The 20,208-nt window shown below is 42.4% G+C and overlaps 1 protein-coding gene, 1 long non-coding RNA gene and 1 other non-coding gene across 6 annotated transcripts in view; 2 read left to right on the top strand and 1 right to left on the bottom strand.

The window, feature by feature from the left end:
• LOC137377564 (uncharacterized) overlaps positions 1-20,208 on the top strand; it is a 122,201-nt gene that overhangs the window by 77,692 nt on the left and 24,301 nt on the right. The window lies entirely within an intron of this gene.
• Positions 1-20,208, bottom strand: part of amot (angiomotin) — a 133,023-nt gene that overhangs the window by 14,579 nt on the left and 98,236 nt on the right. For all 4 annotated transcript variants that reach the window (XM_068047318.1, XM_068047320.1, XM_068047319.1 and 1 more), the window contains 4 exons: positions 16,908-17,000; positions 7,652-7,797; positions 2,414-2,563; positions 802-992 (listed from right to left, as the gene is read on the bottom strand). In XM_068047318.1, coding sequence (XP_067903419.1) covers positions 802-992; positions 2,414-2,563; positions 7,652-7,797; positions 16,908-17,000 — 580 coding nt within the window. The remainder of the gene's footprint in view (positions 1-801; positions 993-2,413; positions 2,564-7,651; positions 7,798-16,907; positions 17,001-20,208) is intronic.
• trnar-ucg (transfer RNA arginine (anticodon UCG)) lies at positions 1,484-1,572 on the top strand. The gene is given in 2 exon segments: positions 1,484-1,520; positions 1,537-1,572. It is a non-coding gene; the product is annotated as a tRNA-Arg (tRNA).

Here is a 20,208-nt window from a genome sequence, read left to right on the forward strand (position 1 = left end):
AGAAGGTTGTGGGTTCAGGTCCCACTCCAGAAGCTTGAGCACAAAATCCAGGCTGATGTTTCAGTACAGAACTGAAGGAGTGCTGCAATGCTGGAGGTACCAATTTTCCGATAAGACGTTAAACTAACATGGCTGCCGTTTAAGATGGACAGAAAAGGTCCCATGGCAAGTGAAGGCAGCCAGTGAGTTCTTTGTGTGTCCTGACAAATATTCCTCTCTCAACCAACATCTCTAAAGCAGATTATCTGTGGGATCTTGCTATGTGCAAATTAACTACCGTGTTTCTCTACAGTACACCAGTGACTACACTTCAGAAGCTCTTAAGCAGCTGTATATAAAGTGTTTTGGGACATCCAAAGGCTTTGAAGGATGCAGTATAAATGCAAGTTCTTTCTTTCTATCCTTTTGAGTGCCCTTGGCTACCTCTACTTTTTAGTCACTTCAAGGTCTCAATTCTCTACTGCAACTAAGGGTGAGGTAGGGGCAGAGGGGGAGGCAGTGACTAGGGTACATGGAGAACACAACCTTCTCTCAGACACCAAGATTGCTCTTGACCAGTGGAAATATTGTGTAATAGGTTCTCTATCTGATCTAGATGGGTCAGAGGGGATAGGAAGTTGGTGAAATTGATCCTGATTCACTCCATTCCAAGGCCTCTTCCTGTTATGAATTTTTCAAAAGTAGAAACAAAATTGTAATCGTGTTTAAGGATCATTATATTCAGAACTTATAGAACTTGGTTGTGATAATGCATCTTATGCCAGACATGTACTTTTGAGGCTACTCCAACATAAGCTATACCTTTGAGCCGCTACTGTAGCCGCAGCATCCAATGCAAACTGCCGCATCACACTTTCTTCCAGATATTTCTGTTCCCACTTAGTCATGTCAGCTTCCAAGGCCAGGATTCGCTCCTCCTTCTCACGTAGTAGCTCCATTAATGCAGTGGCATTACACTCAGGGGCAGTGGCTGTCTGGGAAGTTCCCTGACGCTGTAGAAGACCAAAGCAAAAAGGACAAATAATCAAATGACATCTTACATTTACATATCCCAACATCAGCATGTTTCAGGAATTAAATAGGCCTTTCCAGAAGCATGTTCAAGAATAAAAATCAATTTTGATTTTAAAAAAACTTCACATTTTCCCTCTCTCTGTCTAGGTTCCCCCTTCCCATTAGGCACCATTCTTCTGCAGAGAGGACAAGCCGGTGATATGCTCTCGACTCTCTACCATGGGGCTATATGGGTAGATAATGCACAACAATTTGCAAGATTTGAATACAAAAGCAAAATACTGCAGATGCTGGAAATCTGAAACAAAAACAGAAAATGCTGGAAATGCTCAGGTCAGGCAGCATCAGTGGACAGAAGAACAGTGTTAACATTTCAGGTCTGTGTACTTTTAAATAGCCCTTCATATTTTTGGGAGGCAGATGGGTAGTCAGGGGCAGGGGGGTGACGCAGGTTGCTTCCTCCAATTTTGGCCGTGTGGCCTAATGGATAAGGCGTCTGACTTCGGTGTATTTCATGAGGTTATCAGAAGATTGTAGGTTCGAGTCCTACCACAGTCATTTGGGCGGCACAGTGGCGCAGTGGTTAGCACCACAGCCTCACAGCTCCAGCGACCCGGTTCAGTTCTGGGTACTGCCTGTGTGGAGTTTGCAAGTTCTCCCTGTGACCGCGTGGGTTTCCGCCGGATGCTCCAGTTTCCTCCCACAGCCAAAGACTTGCAGGTTGATGGGTAAATTGGTCATTGTAAATTGTTCCTAGTGTAGGTAGGTGGTAGGAGAATGGTGGGGATGTGGTAAGGAATATGGGATTAATGTAGGATTAGTATAAATGGGTGGTTGTTGGTCGTCACAGACTCGGTGGGCTGAAGTGCCTGTTTCAGTGCTGTATCTCTAAATAAATAATTTTCTCCCCTTTTCTCCTGAAGATTATGACTCATGCTGGGATAGAGTACAAGAGCAAGGCCATTTTAAACAATACCTCACACAAGTAGTCACTCTTCATAATGAATTGAGTCAAAATATTGGTAGACTTGAATAATTCTTAGTAAATCTGACAGCAGGGATTGACCTCACTCAACATCCACACGTTCCACAAGACTCACTGCATAATGATAAGGAGCAGGATGACCTTTCCTCTTCCTATTCAAGGCCACCAAAGCTAACTGTAGTTGTAGATAGATTAAGAACGTTAAAAACATGGAAGAAGAAAGGCCACTTGGCTTATCAATTCAAGCCCAGCCTTTCCACATAATGTATAACCCATCAGGGATTGCACCTCATATCTAAACTTCTGAGGGAAAAGTTCTGCTTCAACTCCCTAATCCCCCAAAGGTAATCATATAAAAACGTTATAATTGAAAATAACAATGACATATAGAATTGGTACTAGTTTACAATATACCTGCTGCATCCGAAGGGATTCCAATTCCCTTTCAAGCCTGGTCCGTAGACGATGTTCGAGCTGCTCCCGTTTCTCACATGCTGCTTGGAGCTGGATCAGAGCCTGCTGCATTCTTTCAACTTTGTCCACATACACCTGCTTCCTCTTCAGCTACAACCAGAAAAAGAGAAAAGTGTTTGAGCAAGACCATAGAGAATGCACGCCAAAGCCATACGCACCAAAACTACCGGGACTGTGAATCACAAGATAGGCAATGAATGCACATCATCATGACTTGTTAGTAATTAAAATCATAGTACTATCATTTAATTACTGCAGTGAGTCTAAACAGCTTATACTGGAGATCAAAAAGCATGGCCAGATTTGAACACATCCAAAAGTATCACAAACTCTCACTTTCAGGAGAGCCTCCTGTTAATATTTCTATCAGGTAATAGTCTGCATTTTGACTGACAATAAACTGGCATAACACCATTAAGGTCTAAATTCAGTGGAACTAAATTAACTCTCACACTGTACTCACAGTATGGTCCATGGGCTATTTGTAGACCAACTTCCCTTCACCTGTGTCCCATGGCAGTATATCGGGGACTCAACCCTGTGACCCCAGAGTTGACAATCTGGCACTCAAAGCCTAGGCAACTTAGTCCTATTTACACTTAGATTTTTTACTTGTTATTCTGTTTGACCTGTGACAGCCTTGAGGTTTGAAAAGGACTGTCCTTAGCACTATTCATTAGCAGCTAAATCCTAAACGGAACACCAAGATCTGTTTGCATCAGCAACTTATGATCTGAACATTAATGAGAACACAGGTTTATGTGGCTCCACATATCTGCTTGGTATGCACCCACTTGCCCATGGAGACAAAAAGCTTAAACAACCCTGTAGCTCTGAGTCTCCATGCACATATGATATTGAATGAACTGGGATTCAGTGCTGCTCCTCCTCCACATCCTTTCTGTACTCACCAATAAGAGGAAGCAGGGTTATCCCAGCTTCCATACAAGAGCAGTACTGTTCATTTAAGACCGAACAGCTTAGCAGAAAGTTTGGTCTAACAATTTCCCTCCCCTCTTCTTGTGGAAAAGTGCCTGCCTCGGTTAGATGTCCACAGTTGCATAATTAAAACCAAGTGTTCACAGTGTGGGCAGTCACAAGCACCACCCTGCATCCCATTCCTATGGTATAGCACATTAAGCAGTCCTGACAGCAACCCTCAATCAAAACACTGTGCCACATTTGAGCCTTTGCAAGAATTATTGTTCTTCAGCCATGAATCAACAACTCTGGGCATAGAGGAAAAGACAGAAAAATAAGGCAGAGCTATAAAGCAAAGTAATTTATGATCTCATTTCACACTTCTGCAATTGCTAATCGCACTGTGTTAGAATCTCGCATTTCCTCACCCTGATTGAATCACCTCTCGGCTAGCAAGTTGGAGATTTTTATGCTGTCAATCTCGCTTTATTTTATTCAGGTGTTTTTTCCCCTCTCTCTTTTGCACCACTAACATTTACTGAACGCATAGAATAGGCAGGTAACCTGCTCCAGAACCTCTTCTGAGATCTCTAATTATCTGCTTGGTTATGCATGGATTGTGTCTGACACAGGAGTTAACAAGAGGAAGGAATCTTCCCTTCAAAAAAAATCTTCACTGAATATTGCAAAAAAAAAAATGAATATGAGGGTTCTGACCATGAGGTTAATAAATTTTTACTCCACACATCATTCAAAGTACATAAGCAAAATGTATCAGATCTGAATTGGCTTTTGGGGCGGCACAGTGGTTAGCACTGCAGCCTCACAGCTCCAGGGACCCGGGTTCGATTCTGGGTGTTGCCTGTGCAGAGTTTGCAAGTTCTCCCTGTGTCTGCGTGGGTTTTCGCCGGGTGCTCCGGTTTCCTCCCACAGCCAAAGACTTGCAGGTGATAGGTAAATTGGCCATTATAAATTGCCCCTAGTGTAGGTAGGGAATATGGGATTACTGTAGGGTTAGTATAAATGGGTGATTGTTGGTCGGTACAGACTCGGTGGGCCGAAGGGCCTGTTTCAGTGCTGTATCTCTTAAAAAAAAAAATCCTACATGTGACAATGATAAAAAATGAAAATGTAGAATTAAAGTTAAGTTCTATAAAAAAAATTAAAAACTGATTTCCTACTTGCATTCACTTAAGAAACTCAGTTTATTTTGGGGATAAGTTTCCTCTGTGTTTAGTCATTTAATATCCCATCCTGTATCCCTTGAGCTCTTCCTGCCCCCTAAAACCAACAGCAAGTGCACAAATCTGTTCCCAGATGGCTGTGAATGCTCTCTGCAACAAGGTGGTGGCTAGGCATGACTTTTCTCTATGATTATCACCAGCCCTTCCCTCCCAACTCCCAGGAGATCTGTTAAGCTCCACTTGGCTCAGCTCCTAACAGGAGTTCAGTAGTTAGACTTGAATCTGCATTCATCTCAGTTGGGTGGTACAACATAGAAGCATGAGGAATATGCAGTTTGTGTACATTCCAAACGTGATCTCATATACCTCTTTCTTGCAAGTTCAAACCGGCATTCTCTCTTGGATCAGTGATGAACTGCAAGTGCCCAAACACCTCAGCTTAGCTCATTTGGTAGCAGTCTCACTTCAGTCACAAGTTTGTGGCTTCAAGTTCCCCTCCAGCACTTGTAGGCTAACCCTTCAGTGGTGCTACGACATTTTCAGAGGGGCCATCCTGCGCATTAGATGTTAAGCAGAGTCCATAGGGGTTGATATTAACTCTTCCCCCACCTCCACAGCTGCCAGTTGGGATTCTCAAGAGTTTGGGAAACCTGGCAGTGCAAGGGAGATGAGACTGAACAGCTCAAGATATTAAGTGCACTTTACAGCAATTCTCATGGGCCAAGAGGAGCAGGAATGCTCCCCCCTCAAGAAAATCTTCAATCTAACTTCTTCCGAACATAGCCTTTCTCTCGCTGTAGCTATGATGGGCAACCTCCCCTGCCACCTATCCCTGATCTCCGGTCTGTCCCACAATCCACCCCCACCACTAACCTTCAACTTGCTTTACCTCCTCAGCCCCCCAAACTGCCTCGTAAACACTGGGGACTGTCCTCAAGGGTCCTCATGCAGTCTCCTGCTGCCGTTTTCCCACACAGCAGCTGGCCAACCTGTCAATTTGACCAGTTGTCAAGTGGAAAGTGGAAGAGACAAGTTATAATGAGGCCCTTCCATTAAATGCAGCAGGACCTCAGCACCCCCCCCCCCCAGGATGTTGCTGGGTTCGCTCTCTGCAACCCATTTCATGGATATGAAAAATCCTATGGCACTACTTGTCGAGCAGTGGGTTCTATCAATGTCCTGGCCAATAGCCTTTCTCAAGCAATACTGCCAACAGCTTAATTGGTAATTTACTTTGTTGCTGTTTGTGGGATATTGCTGTATGCAAAATAGCTGCCACGTTCACCTACGTAACAGTGACTTGAAAACAAATCATTGTAGTCACAGCATTGCTGAACATGTCTTCGAGACAACGTAAAGAACTGCATGAATGCAAGTCTTAGATTATTATGAGTAATGTGTATAATTTAGAACTGAGGAATGAAAAACATTTAGGATACAACTTACTGAAAAAACGGAAAGAAAATGGATTTTTGGTCACGGATCTTTCATTAACCTATTTTGCCTCAAAATCTCCAGATTTTGAGTTTTCTAAGCCTTCTGGATATATGAAAGACATCACACAGTATACAAATGTTACCCAGTTGTAACTGCATTCTTAATGTACTAAAATTTTTGCTGTTCCATCAGCCACTAGATTTCCCCATTAATTACTACAGTTTAAGGAATCCACTTTTAACCACTGCCGATTTTCATGGCCTGGTAAGTCCATGATCTATAGTTAAGAGATGAAATCAGGACAATATTGTGCTGCAGTGAAGAACCAAACCTAATGTATTAAATTACATTCAGGAAGGGCGATACTTCCTTCAGGCTTGGGGAATTGAGAGGGCTGCATCAAAATGACCACAAACTACCAAGCAGTCAAGACACAGGGTAAGCAAGAAAAGATTTTTGTTACAGTAATTGCATTCTCTAAATACATAAAGTACCACAGAGTCAACATTAAATTATCAAAAAGCATGAAATAAAAAATGATCAAATATGGAGGAAAAAACCTATAATGTGAAAGCTAAACAAGTGAAATATGATGATTACTCTGCAATTTTTTTCCCTCTCCCCATTCTCAACTCCAACCTTCCAGCAAGTCCTTCAAACAGTTGAAATGCTCATGGTCCTCTACCAGTGTCCAATAGTAGTTCTGATGTAAGGTCACTGACCTGAAACGTTAACTCTGCTTCTCTCTCCACAGATGCTGCCCGACCTGCTGAGCATTTCCAGCACTTTGCGTTTTTATCCCAGTAGCAACAACTGCCTTGGGATAACCCTCCAATTATTGTGCCTAAACTTTCCTCTGTAATGCAACCAGTAGGGGAAGGATATTTTATGTATTTTTTAAAACTGTACATTTGTGGAAGGCCAATGTGATCTTGTGTGCACAAAACAGCCGTTCTGCATCTATGAATGTGGAACAGACACACATGCACATCCATGCAAGGATAATCATTTAAAACTTGATGTTTGTTGATGTTTCAGTTCTAAAGGTTACTGGAACAGCCACTTCAGAAACTGAACTGCCGGACGGGCTATTACCCAGTCCTGAAAATCACTTATTTCTCCAAATTTTCTCCACTCCTGATGGCAGTCAGACGGAGTAAGCGGTTCTATGGTGCTAGCAGCCCACTATACCTCACTTACATAGCCATTCTGCCTTCGTGATCATATCATGTGCTGGCAGGCAAAGCAACCTTTGGGCCATCGCAGCTGAACCGGATCTTATCCTCACGCATCATTCACACATTTTCTGGTAGGGATCATTGGGTATTGTTAAGGAGTGAGAACCCTGCTTGATATTTCCTCCTCTCTCCAGGGATACTGAGAGCATTAGATTTAGAGATTAAATCTAGGATCTTTCTGGTCTGAATAGTTCAGTGATACACCACAGAGCATATTTATGCACAATGTAAGGTAAGTGTCCCAAATTCAATTGCTGAACTGAAAATACAAAATAGTCAACTGAAATAAATTTAAAAGTGATTTAGTTATATGCATTTGATTGCAATAGTTTTTTTTTAACATACTAACATCCCATTGGTCATGACAGATTAAAAGATCATCCTATCCCTCTTCCTACCTCCTCCTCCAATTTCACAACTTTGCCTTGTGTATTGTTCAAGGCCTGATCCCGGATTTCAATGTGTCTTCTCTGATCCTCATTGTTAGAACGGAGGGCAGATAGCTCCATTTCCAACTTCTCCTTTTCTCTCAAATTTTCTTTATCTGTAAAGGTGGCAGAGGCAAGCAAAGAGGAAAATTAAAAAAATTACAGAGCAAAACTAGAAACTGGTTTGCTTCAGCAGCAGAGATGCATAACGTACAGTGTGAACTTTATAAGCAAAAACTGTCCAGCTCTATTAATGGATTTCAGAAAGATTATTGGACAAACTATCCACAGTGGGGTTGGTGGGAAGGGGAGGATTTCAGATGATATAACTAAAATTCCTGTCTATCTGTTTTTCTGGGTGATTTCTGCAGTGATTATGTAGATTATCAAGTGGCATGGGGTGGTGGAGCACAATGCAGCCTTAAGCTACTGCCTACGTCGGATTGTGGCTGCTGTCTTGTGCCCCCCTCCCCCCCAATTACTAGAAAGTGTGTTTAAACTAATAAATAAAAGCATTAGAATAGGAGCAGTTTTGCTTGGGCTTCTTGGTGGCATGTTCAAATCAAATTCTGTCTTCATTTTTTTTGTATTCATTTACGGGATGTGGGTGTTGCTGGCCAGGCCAGCATTTATTGCCCATCCCTAATTGCCCTTGAGAAGGTGGTGGTGAGCTGTCTTCTTGAGCCGCTGCAGTCCAAGTGGGGTAGGTATACCCACAGTGCTGTTAGGAAGGGAGTTCCAGGATTTTGACCCAGCGACAGTGAAGGAACAGCGATATAGTTCCAAGTCAGGATGGTGTGTGACTTGGAGGGGAACTTGCAGGTAGCTGTGATCCCATGCATTTGCTGCCCTTGTCCTTCTAGTTGGTAGAGGTCGCGGGTTTGGAAGGTGCTGTCGAAGGAGCCTTGGTGCATTGCTGCAGTGCATCTTATAGATGGTACACACTGCTGCCACTGTCTGTCGGTGGTGAAGGGAGAGAATGTTTGTAGATGGGGTGCCAATCAAGCGGGCTGCTTTGTCCTGGATGGTGTCGAGCTTCTTGAGTGTTGTTGGAGCTGCACCCATCCAGGCAAGTGGAGAGTATTCCATCACACTCCTGACTTGTGCCTTATAGATGGTGGACAGGCTTTGGGGAGTGAGGTGGTGAGTTACTTGCCGCAGGATTCCTAGCCTGAAAACCTGCTCTTGTAGCCACGGTATTCATATGGCTACACCAGTTCAGTTTCTGGTCAATGGTAGCCCCCAGGATGTTGATAGTGGGGGATTCAGCGATAGTAATGCCATTGAATGTTAAGGGGAGATGGTTAGATTCTCTCTTGTTGGAGATGGTCATTGCCTAGCATTTGTGTGGCTCAAATGTTACTTGCCACTTATCAGCCCAAGCTTGGATATTGTCCAGGTCTTGCTGCATTTCTACATGGACTGCTTCAGTATCTGAGGAGTCACGAGTGGTGCTGAACATTATGCAATCATCAGCAAACATCCCCACTTCTGACCTTATGATTGAAGGAAGGTCATTGATGAAGCAGCTGAAGATGGTTGGGCCTAGGATACTACCCTGAAGAACTCCTGCAGTGATGTCCTGGAGCTCAGATGATTGACCTGCAACACCCACAACCATCTTTCTTTGCACTAGGGATGACTCCAGCCAGTGGAGGGTTTTCCCCCTGATTCCCATTGACCTCAGTTCTGCTCGGCTCCTTGACGCCATACTCAGTCAAATGCTGCCTTAATGTCAACGGCAGTCACTCTCACTTCACCTCTTGAGTTCAGCTCTTTTGTCCATGTTTGAACCAAGGCTGTAATGAGGTCAGGAGCTGAGTGGCCCTGGCGGAACCCAAACTGAGCGTCACTGAGCAGGTTATTGCTAAGCAAGTGCTGCTTAATGGCACTGTTGATGACACCTTCCATCACTTTACTGATGATTGAGAGTAGGCTGATGGGGTGGTAATTGGCCGGGTTGGACTTGTCCTGCTTTTTGTGTACAGGACATACCTGGGCAATTTTCCACATTGCAGGGTAGATGCCAGTGTTGTAGCTGCACTGGAACAGCTTGGCTAGGGGCGCAGCAAGTGCTGGAGCACAGGTCTTCAGTACTATTGCCGGAATATTGTCAGGGCCCATAGCCTTTGCAGTATCCAGTGCCTTCAGTCGTTTCTTGATATCACATGGAGTGAATCGAATTGGCTGGGGACTTTAGGAGCAGGCCGAGATGGATTATCAACTCGGCACTTCTGGCTGAAGATCGTTGCAAATGCTTCAACCTTACCTTTCGCACTGATGTGCTGGGCTCCCCCATGATTGAGGAAGGGAATATTTGTGGAGCCACCTCCTCTAGTTAGTTGTTTAATTGTCCACTAACATTCACGGCTGGACGTGGCAGGACTGCAGAGATTAGATCTGATCCGTTGATTATGGGATCGCTTAGCTTTGTGTATCACATGCTGCTTACGCAATTTGGCACGCAGATAGTCCTGTGTTGTAGCTTCACCAGGTTGACACCTCATTTTGAACTATGCCTGCTAGTTTACTCCCACTTCTCTGGCATTTTGTTTGCACACTTCTGTCTGTGCATGGGGTGTGTCTGCCAAGGCTGTGAAGAAGTCTGGAGCATCATCTTTACAAACCTCAATCCTATTCCGACCAGACAGTTATCCAGCTCATTTTTAAAGGGTGCAGAGGAAATTTAACAAAATACCACCAGGGATGAAAGACTTCAGTTATGTGAAGACACTAAAGAAGCTGGGAGTGTTGTTCTTAGCCAGGGAAGATTAAGGGGAGATTTAATAGATGTGTTCAAAGTTAAGATTTTTGATGATTTCAGGTTCCTGGGATGTGAGATTCACTGGCAAGGCCAGCATTTGTTGCTCATCCCTAATTGCCCTTCAGAAGGTGGTGGTGAGCCTCCCTCTTGAACCGCTGCAGTCCTTGGGGTGTAGGTATACCCACAGTGCTGTTAGGAAGGGATTTCCAGGTTTTTGACCCAGTGACAGTAAAGGTATGGCAATATTGTTCCAAGTCAGGATGGTGTGTGGCTTGGAGGGGAACTTGCAGGTGGTGGTGTTCCCATGCATCTGCTGCCATTGTTCTTCTAGGTGGTAAGGGTCATGGGTTTGGAAGGTGCTGTCAAAGGAGCCTTGGTGAGTTGCTGCAGTGACTCTTGTAGATGGTTCACACTGCTGCCACTGTGCATTGGTGGTGGATGGGGTGCTGATCAAGTGGGTTGCTTGATCCTGGACAGTGCCAAGCTTCTTAAGTGTTGTTAGAGCTGCACTCACCCAGGCAAGAGGAGAGTATTCCATCACACTCCTGACTCCTTGTAGTTGGGAAACAGGCTTTGAGGAGTCAGGAGATGAGTTACTTGCCACATAATTCCCAGCGTCTGACCTGCTCTGGTAGCCACAGTATTTATGTGGCTGCTCCAGTTCAGTTTTCGGTCAATGGTAACCCCCAGAACGTTGGTGGTGGGGCATTCAGTTATGGTAATGCCACTGAACGTCAAGGGGAGATAGTTAGATTCTCTCTTGTTGGAGATGGTCATTGTCTGGCACTTGAGTGGCCTGAATGTTACTTGCCACTTATCAGCCCAAGCCTGAATGTTGTCTCGGTCTTGCTGATGTGGACATGGACTACTTCAGTATGTGAGGAGTTGCAAATGATACTGAACACTGTGCAATCATCAGCGAACATCCCCACTTCTGATCTTATGATGGAGGGAGGGTCATTGATGAAGCAGCTTAAAATAGTTGGGGAGAGTTGATTGGCTCTCAACAACCACAACCATCTTCCTTTGTACTAGGTATGACTCCAACCAGTAGAGAGTTTTCCTCCTTATTCCCATTGACTTCATTGTTTCCAATGACAGGAGGGGTAGTAACCAGGGGATAGATTTAAGGTAATTGGCAAAAGAATCAGATGGGAGATGAGAATTTTTTTTTTTTTAAATCAGCGAGTTATGATCTAGAATGCACTGTCTTAAAGGAATTGATGAGATTCGCATGGCTGCTCCACTCTTTTAAAGTGCTGTACTAATAAATAGTGATTCTTCCATCTCAAACACAAGTTTGTCCTGCTCTCTGGTCATTACTTCATACTCTAATAAGTGTGCAATGCACACACTTGATGTATGCATGAACAGGAGGGACAGAGACATGCACAGATCATACATTTTCAGAAGCACGGATATGACTAACCATCTTCAAATATGTCCACTGTTTCACCTCACCTCATCGAAGCAATCCTCTCCAGTGTATGTCCCAGCCCCCATCTTCCATTCCTCTGACTCCTTATTACTGCTGTCCTTGCTTGGAAGCCAATCATTCACTTATCATACACCTCGGCTAAAATTTATCCCAAATATCATTTCACCTTGTTCGCTCCCTTCCTTCAAAAGCCTCTCATAACTCTGTCCTACTGTGCTGTCAGCAACCAACCATCTTTCTAGAAAGTTTTTGGGTGAGTGCTGTTACATTAATGGAAGTCATTGGTGTGCATTAGTAGCAGTAGCATTGCCCAAATCTAAGGGGAGATCTTTAGTTTAGTTTTAATTTAGTTTAGAGATACAGCACTGAAACAGGCCCTTCAGCCCACCGAGTCTGTGCCGACCATCAACCACCCATTTATACTAATCCTACACTAATTCCGTATTCCTACCACATCCCCACCTGTCCCTATATTTCCCTACCACCTACCTATACTAGGGGCAATTGCTAATGGCCAATTTACCTATCAACCTGCAAGTCTTTGGCATGTGGGAGGAAACCGGAGCACCCGGAGGAAACCCACGCAGACACAGGGAGAACTTGCAAACTCCACACAGGCAGTACCCAGAATTGAACCCGGGTCGCTGGAGCTGTGAGGCTGCGGTGCTAACCACTGCGCCACTGTGCATCTATTGCATGAACTCACCATATGCTATCAATTTAGATTTTATTAAACATTTCATTTGTCCAACTGGTTTTCAACTGCTGTTATGGCACACCTAAGAGCTTTACTCTTGAACTATCACTGATGGAATTCACCTAGAGTACACACTATAACTAACTTTGAATTCACTTTTACTGGGAAATAGCCAGACTCTGCTGCATATTGTTTTTTCAGTGCCTCGTACCTACTGTACATTAAAAACATATTTATAAAAATAGTTTGTGGGTTGTGTGTGTTTTGGATCCATTTTTGTGCCTACAATGCAGAGATATCTAGTGGACATGTCCAGGTCATTGATGGACTATGATGTTCACACTGCATTAACCATAGAACTTCAATGTTTTGACTGCATATTTATTAAGTAACCTGCAGTTAACTACTGGGAATTCTAAAGCCATTACATATTATAAGCTAACGGCTCAGTCGATACGAGCATCAAACTGAGGAACAGGTCCAGGGTCTCCAAAGCACGCCATTCTGCGATGGGACAGATAGTCTCAATCAGTTGTAAGAAGTTGATTACAATTTTTCTCAATGTCCCTGATCTAAAGAGGTGGAAAAATATACCATAACTAGGGTTCTACTCTTGCTATACAGTGCATCCTACTTGCAGAATGAGAGTAGGTTCCAGTGTAACTGTGATGCTACACTCAGTTGATTAGCCAGCTGACAGCACTGCCCAGGTTCATACAAGAGTGGCCAATTGGATGAGGTACTGAAGGGCTGATGAAGCTTGTGGAACTGTACACACTCCGGGAGAGAGAGACAGACAATAGGAGGCAAAAAATTCTTAATGCAGATTAACTGAATATCTGATGATATTTCTGATCAGATAAACTGTGATATACAAACATACAAATTAGCAGCAGTAGGCCATTCGGCCCCTCCGAGCCTGCTCCGCCATTTAATAAGATCATGGCTGATCTGATTGTGGCCTCAACTCCACCTTCCTGCATACCCCCGATACCCTTTGACTCCCTTGTTGGTCAAGAATTTATCTACCTCTGCCTTAAAATAAAACAATTCACAAGATATAGTGTAGATAATGCACTACAGATTTGCAAAAACTGCAAGATTGGACCCGAGGCCTTCCTCAAGTTCAAGGCTCAGGACTGAATGGACCACTTACTGGCTGATTACGGGGCAATTTCAAAAGTTCTAAATACATACTGGTTATAAATGTGCAGCGATCAACTGCAAGTTACTGATTAAACGTTCAGGCTATTTGATTTTAGCCTTCCAGAATACCAACTGCTTACTACACTTATAAGCAATGTTGCGCAACAAATTCAAGGGCACGTGTGTTGTTTTAACCTTGAGGTTTTACTGGGTGCAGCTCAATAGCTGAAGCAGCTATCATTCAGTGTTCAGCATCCATTCTGCAGATGCAGAGTCTAATCTTAATTGCCAGTTATAATTCGACTCAATTGACAAGCTTGGTCAAGTTCAACATGGACTGAACATTCCAGGAAGGTAAGTTGGTCCGTCAGAGGCAGATAAAGAGGTTCCAATATGGAGGAAGCCCGGAAAAACCACTGATTACCACGCCTGATTTATGCTTTCTAATGGAAAGTTCATGGAGTCTCAATGACAGCATCTTTGGGGGATACATCATCGGAACAAAAATGAGAAAGGAAGAAATGATTTATAAATGTAATAAAACTTGAAAACCAAACTAACACTGCAGCAATCAAAAGCCAAATGAAATGGGACTGAATTTATTCATTAAACGCATCCACTGTCTTCATGTTAACAAGACTGACCATCCAAAAGAAACAAAGTGAATGACAGGCACGCAAATCCAGGCTTTTGTTTTCTTTGAAGAAGTCCCATCTTTTTAACAGCTACAAAATTATGATCTTTATGTTAAAAGAAACTACTCTGAAAACTACACTTTGTGAAAACGGTACTTTGAAAATTGTTCAAGAAAGGGCCTTTGTTGGGAATGCTGTGGGAAACTTACTGATTAGCTGTTTGGTATGCATGGGGTAATTTCTAAGCTTGAGAGCCAAAAGGAAATTCAAGCCACTGAAGGGGTAATCACCAAATCCATTACTCTGTTCCAAGCAGTCCTCATCTATTAGGGCCTGCTCTCAATCTCAACAGCCAAGAAATCAAGATAGGACCTAGACACCTACATGATTACATTACAATATCAGCCCATCGCTTATTCAAACAATCATCAATAGGGCAGGGATATCTAATTCAATGTGCAAGATTCAATACAGGTTGCACTGATAGCTGCAAAAAACACTTGTATTTCATAGTGGCAAAATGGCTTTTTTTCCCTTTTGTTAACATTTGTTTCTTGAAAACTTAAAAATCACATCTGCTTTCTGCCAAAGAACAAAAAAAAGGGAAAAAACAGATTCAAACATTCCCCGGCCTTCAATTATTCTGACAAGTGCTGCCTCCCTACTTGGCCGCCTGTATTATACTCAATTGTGTACTTGAATAGCTCCCCTTGTATAAAGCAAAGCTTGGGACACCATTTTTAGCAAAGAGACAGGGTGCCTGTTGCACATCAAAGCTCACCGCACATTCCAGAGACACTGCTCTTGGAAATAAAGTGCAGAGCATTTGGGGATTCAAAGATTAAACTTGCCAGCCACGTTGGTGTGGGAATGCCTTGAAGTTCTGACCATATTCATATATGGAAATTCAGAGTGACACTTGGAGACTATGATTCAGAAACTTCCACATTTAACACAGATAAGCCTCAGGCTGATAATACATTGCTATAATAATGCAGTTATGGAAGGAAATCAATTTTAAACTTTTTTTCAAAAATGCCATGAGGGTATTTTTTTTTTTTAAAAAGGAGGCAAGTGTGTGATTAAAGAGGTTGGATGGATTGAATTAAGCTATAATGGATGCCAGAGAGCTGTAATTGAAGAAAATATGTTCCACTAAAGAATGAAGCAGAAATCCTTAGACACAACCCAGTACATGATGCCAAATTTATTAGAGATCCTATTACGATTTTTAAAGTAAAAACTATACATGTAAAAATCACCCTTGGTGGCAGCAGGGTTGAGTACAGGAGGTGGTATCAGGAATTCATTTGTTAGAATATGTTTGGACAATTGATAAGTGTTGTCACTAGACTTACTTAATGTAAAAAAAAATCATTTACCTACAGTACAGGTAAACTTGTCCCAATACAACATTACATTGTGCTAGCATACGTTATCATATGAAGAGTTTATCAGACAAAGTTAATTGAATTCAGGACCTCAAATCATTCTCACCACTACTAGTGGCAGTATTTCAAAAGGTCAGAATGCTCTGACACTATCCATGTTGAAGGATACAATTTGTAGTTACAACTGGTAGATATTATTTACAGTTCAATTGGACATAGCATGAAAATTTCACACTCTTATTATGCTTCACTGAAATCCTAGTGATGATCAATAGAACAAAATATGAACTGCAGCGCTGCCTGGGGTATTATTACAATTAAATGTCCAAAATATTGCCTGTGTTTTTACTTAGCTTCCTCAGGAACTATGGCAGTCATCCGAGATGGGGACTATGCGTCACGATCAGTAGACAATACATTGGTCATTTCTCCATTGCCATTTTAGTACAATAGAGGAATGTGAAATGAAGCTGCAACATCAATTGCCAATGGCACAATAAATAACTTTTTAGAATAATAGCCAATAATTCAATAATTCACAGCAAAACAGAACAGGGACCAATGCAATTTCAAGCTGAGTCATGGTGAGCCGTATATTGTCTCCCAGAAGACAGGGTAGAAAAATCAAAAGCATCCTTGGGCTGTCTTAGGCATCTTCTGGTGGCTGGCAATATCAGATAATGGCAGCACTCCAGAAGAAAGCCTGGCACCCATTCTCCCAGGTCCAAGTATAAGGACAGTCATAAATTGAGGATAAAAATATAAGTAAAAGAAAAAACATATCTAAATATCTTCCATAAAAATAAAGTTCATAATTTCAATGAAAGTTGAGGTACATGCAAAGTAGCACTTTGGAAGATAGGAACTATTGCATCACATTTCATTCTGCGCAGCCTGGCAGCCGGCAGGTCAGTGGCTGAGAAAAGGTTTCTGCAGCATTTTGTTTCAGGAACTGATGTCAGTAATGGCTACAAAAGTCTTTACTGTATGTACTCAGCTTTGTAGTGCCAACATCCAACTTACAACTTAAAAGGCCAGTGACAGAATCAGAATAGAATTCTTTCAGAGGCTAAGTGATTGTGGATGAGCACTAGCCTTGGTTATTGAATTAACTAACAGTTTCTCTGAGTTCAAACAAGAAAAGAGCCCACTTACTCTGCCCAATGAGCTGAGCGATAGTTTTTCGGTTGTCTTCAGAACCTTCGCACTCTTTAACAGCAAGTTGTTTGTTAGCAGTTTCCAGACGATCTACAATTCACAGAATATAAGAAAATGAAACAACCAAACCTTGAGGGGAAGTGAACGTTAACAAGAATTGAGCAGAATTCTGGAAGTGTCAATTTAGAGCACATGAATATTACAGATACTGACTGATTTGTAATCATAAAATCAGTTCCCACAACAGTAAATGTATGCAGGTTGTTTTCAATTTATGATCTGGTGTCTGTACCTAGGCCAGTACTGGGAAGGCCCTGCAAAACAACAATTTTTCGTTTGTTTTCACTGGGCTATACAAATGGAGATGAGCACTCAACCCATCAATGGCCAAAACCCATGGCTACTCAATCTCCCATGACAAGCCTGCTTTGTGTTTGCTGCCACTGGTGGAAACCAACCTTTCCAGTATTGGAAATAGACTGGATCAAGTAACTACTTTGCCGTTGGTGGCAATGCAAGTGCAGCTTTGCTGCGGCCTCACCTTTACAATGAGTTGCACAGTTTGCATCTACTGAATTGGCATAAAAACAACTGCTTAAGTATGAGCTTTTGCACAATATGCTGTTGTTTAATTGCAAACCAGCCACTGTAGATGGTTCCCTACAATACAAACAAGCAGCTTTTACTGCAACAGGAGCTATAGCCATAATGGTAGAACCACATCTGAAGTTGTTTTCCAGTATAAACGCAACCATTAGAGCTGTCCCTTCATTGTGGGCAGAGATGAAACCTATCAAGTCAATGGCTGCAAATTACAACTGAAGTACAGCAAGCAAAAAGTCAATGGAGAGTTTCAAATTGCATATTAATGGGTACCTGGAAGTGAGTTACAAGCTGGAATCTAACAAACAGATTCAGGTGACATATACAGTAATAGATTCCTGTGTGTAACACAAATGGCTGCAGTATAATCAAATGCTTCAGGTGGCATCAAACTGAAAAAGTAAAGCTTTTCTGGGCTCTAAAGATCTTAAACCAAAATGATGCTGCAGCCTTATAAATTTGTCCACTGACATCAATTTTTAAATAGTTGCTGTATATATAAATGCACAATTAAAATTCTTTACAGTCCCTTTACATGAGTACCCTGTTTACAGTAACATTCTAATGTTCCACTACTGTGTAGCAAATAACTGTGATGTAAGCATATTATACACTTGCAATATCACTTGCACAAGTTTACTAAAATTTATATTAGCTTACAGAAGATTTATTACACGTTTTTACTTGCCTAAGTTACTGAATACCAGTCCTATGAGCTCATGTGAAAATCCAGTTTATGTCCTGTGCATTTCTCACACTTCCCCTTCTCACATACCTTGTAGTGCCATTTTGCTCTCCAAAAGATTTTATCTCAAATCTTTTGTATATATTATTTTTATGGTGCTTAAGTGATACTCAAAATTCCATTCCGTCCATCCAGTGATGTATCATAGTGTGTGAGACACAGACAAAGCACTGATTTCAATGTATAGCACCATGTAGATAAGGAAAATGTTGCTTTTTAACAGTTAAAGTACAATAAATCATGTAAAACATTAAAGTAATAACAGAAGAAGCAGCAGAAACAGAGGGGGAAAACGGCATAAGAATCAGCATTTGTAATTAAGACTAAGTCATGCTATTTATTCCCTTGACTTCTCTGCAACTTCCTCCACCCAAAGTGCCAGCATATGTAACTCACTGCTCTGACTCTGGCCTTTTTTGCAGCCTCCCTTCCCTCCACTTACATTAATAAAGCCTTCAGCCTTCTCAGTCCTGCAATCTGCAACACTCCTCCTGAACCTTGCTACCTTCCTCTGCAACCTTCAAGATTTTTCTCCAAATCTATCACTTTGACCAAACCTTTGATAATTCTAATTCTGTTAGCAGTCTTCACCTTTGTGAGGTACCTTAGCACCCTTTATATAGCGAAACCTAAATAAATGCAATCTGCTATTGTTGAGAGCAAAAGAAGCTACGATGGGAAGGGATAAAGCTCAGGAGAACAAGACTGGGGGAAAAGTACATGCAAGGGAAGGAGCAAAAACAAATAGAGCAAAGGTAAGTGCAAGGAGGGAACATATAACAGAGATGAGCGAGGCTATTTGATCCATCTTAGTTCATTTTCAAGAAAGGCCAACCATCCATTTTCTTTTTTAAACAATTTCACAGTTTGTGCCTCCACTACTCTGCCGGGAAGTCCATGTGTTGATCACTTTGTGCAGAACAATTTTCTGACATTCATTCTAATGCTATTCACTAGTTTGATCCATGTCCCCTTTGTCTACTTTCACAGTTCACAGCCATCAGTGGCTTCTTTTACCATTCCTGCACAATTATCGCTGGTGGCCCCCAAGGATGTATCCTTGGCCCCTTCCTATTTCTCATTTACAAGCTTCCCACGATGACATTATCAAAACACACGTCAGTTTCCACATGTACTTTGATGACACCCAGCTCTATCTTGCCACCACCTCTCTTGACCCCTCCACTGGCCCTAAATTGTCAGACTGGTTATCCAACATTCAGTACTGGATGAGCAGAAATTTCCTCAACTAAATATTGGGAAGACTGAAGCCACTGTCTTTGGTCCCCACCACATATTCTGCTCCCCCGCCATCAATTCTATCCCTCTCCCTGGCAACTTTCTGAGGCTGAGCCAGACTGTTTGCAAGTTTGTCACATTTGACCCTGGGATAAGCTTTCAACCACATATTTGCGCCATGACTAAGACCACCAATTTCCACGTCCATACTTTTGCTCATCTCTGCCCTTGCCTCTGCTCTTCTGCTGCTGAAAGCCTCATCCATGCTTTAGTTACCTCTAGACAACTGTTCTATCCCACTTCTGGCTAGCCTCCCACATTCTATCCTCTGTAAACTTGAGGTCATTCAAAACTCTGCTGCCCATGTCTTAACTTGCACCAAATACCGTTCACATATCATCCCTGTGCTTACTAACCTACACTGGCTCCCAATTAAACAATGCCTCAATTTTAAAATGTTCATCCTTGTTTATACTAGCTGTATAAAACGCTAGTTAGCCACAGCTGGACTACTGTGTACAGTTCTGGTCGCCACGCTATAGGAAGGAAGTGATTGCATTGGAGAGGGTGCAGAGGACATTCACCAGGACGTTGCCTGGGCTGGGGCATTACAGCTATGAAGAGAGACTGGATGGGCTGGGGTTGTTTTCCTTAGAGACAGAAGGCTGAGGGAGTACCTGATTGAGGTATACAAAATTTTGAGGGTCATAG

This window comes from Heterodontus francisci, chromosome 15 (genome assembly GCF_036365525.1).
Source record: "Heterodontus francisci isolate sHetFra1 chromosome 15, sHetFra1.hap1, whole genome shotgun sequence".
Lineage (NCBI taxonomy): Eukaryota > Metazoa > Chordata > Chondrichthyes > Heterodontiformes > Heterodontidae > Heterodontus > Heterodontus francisci.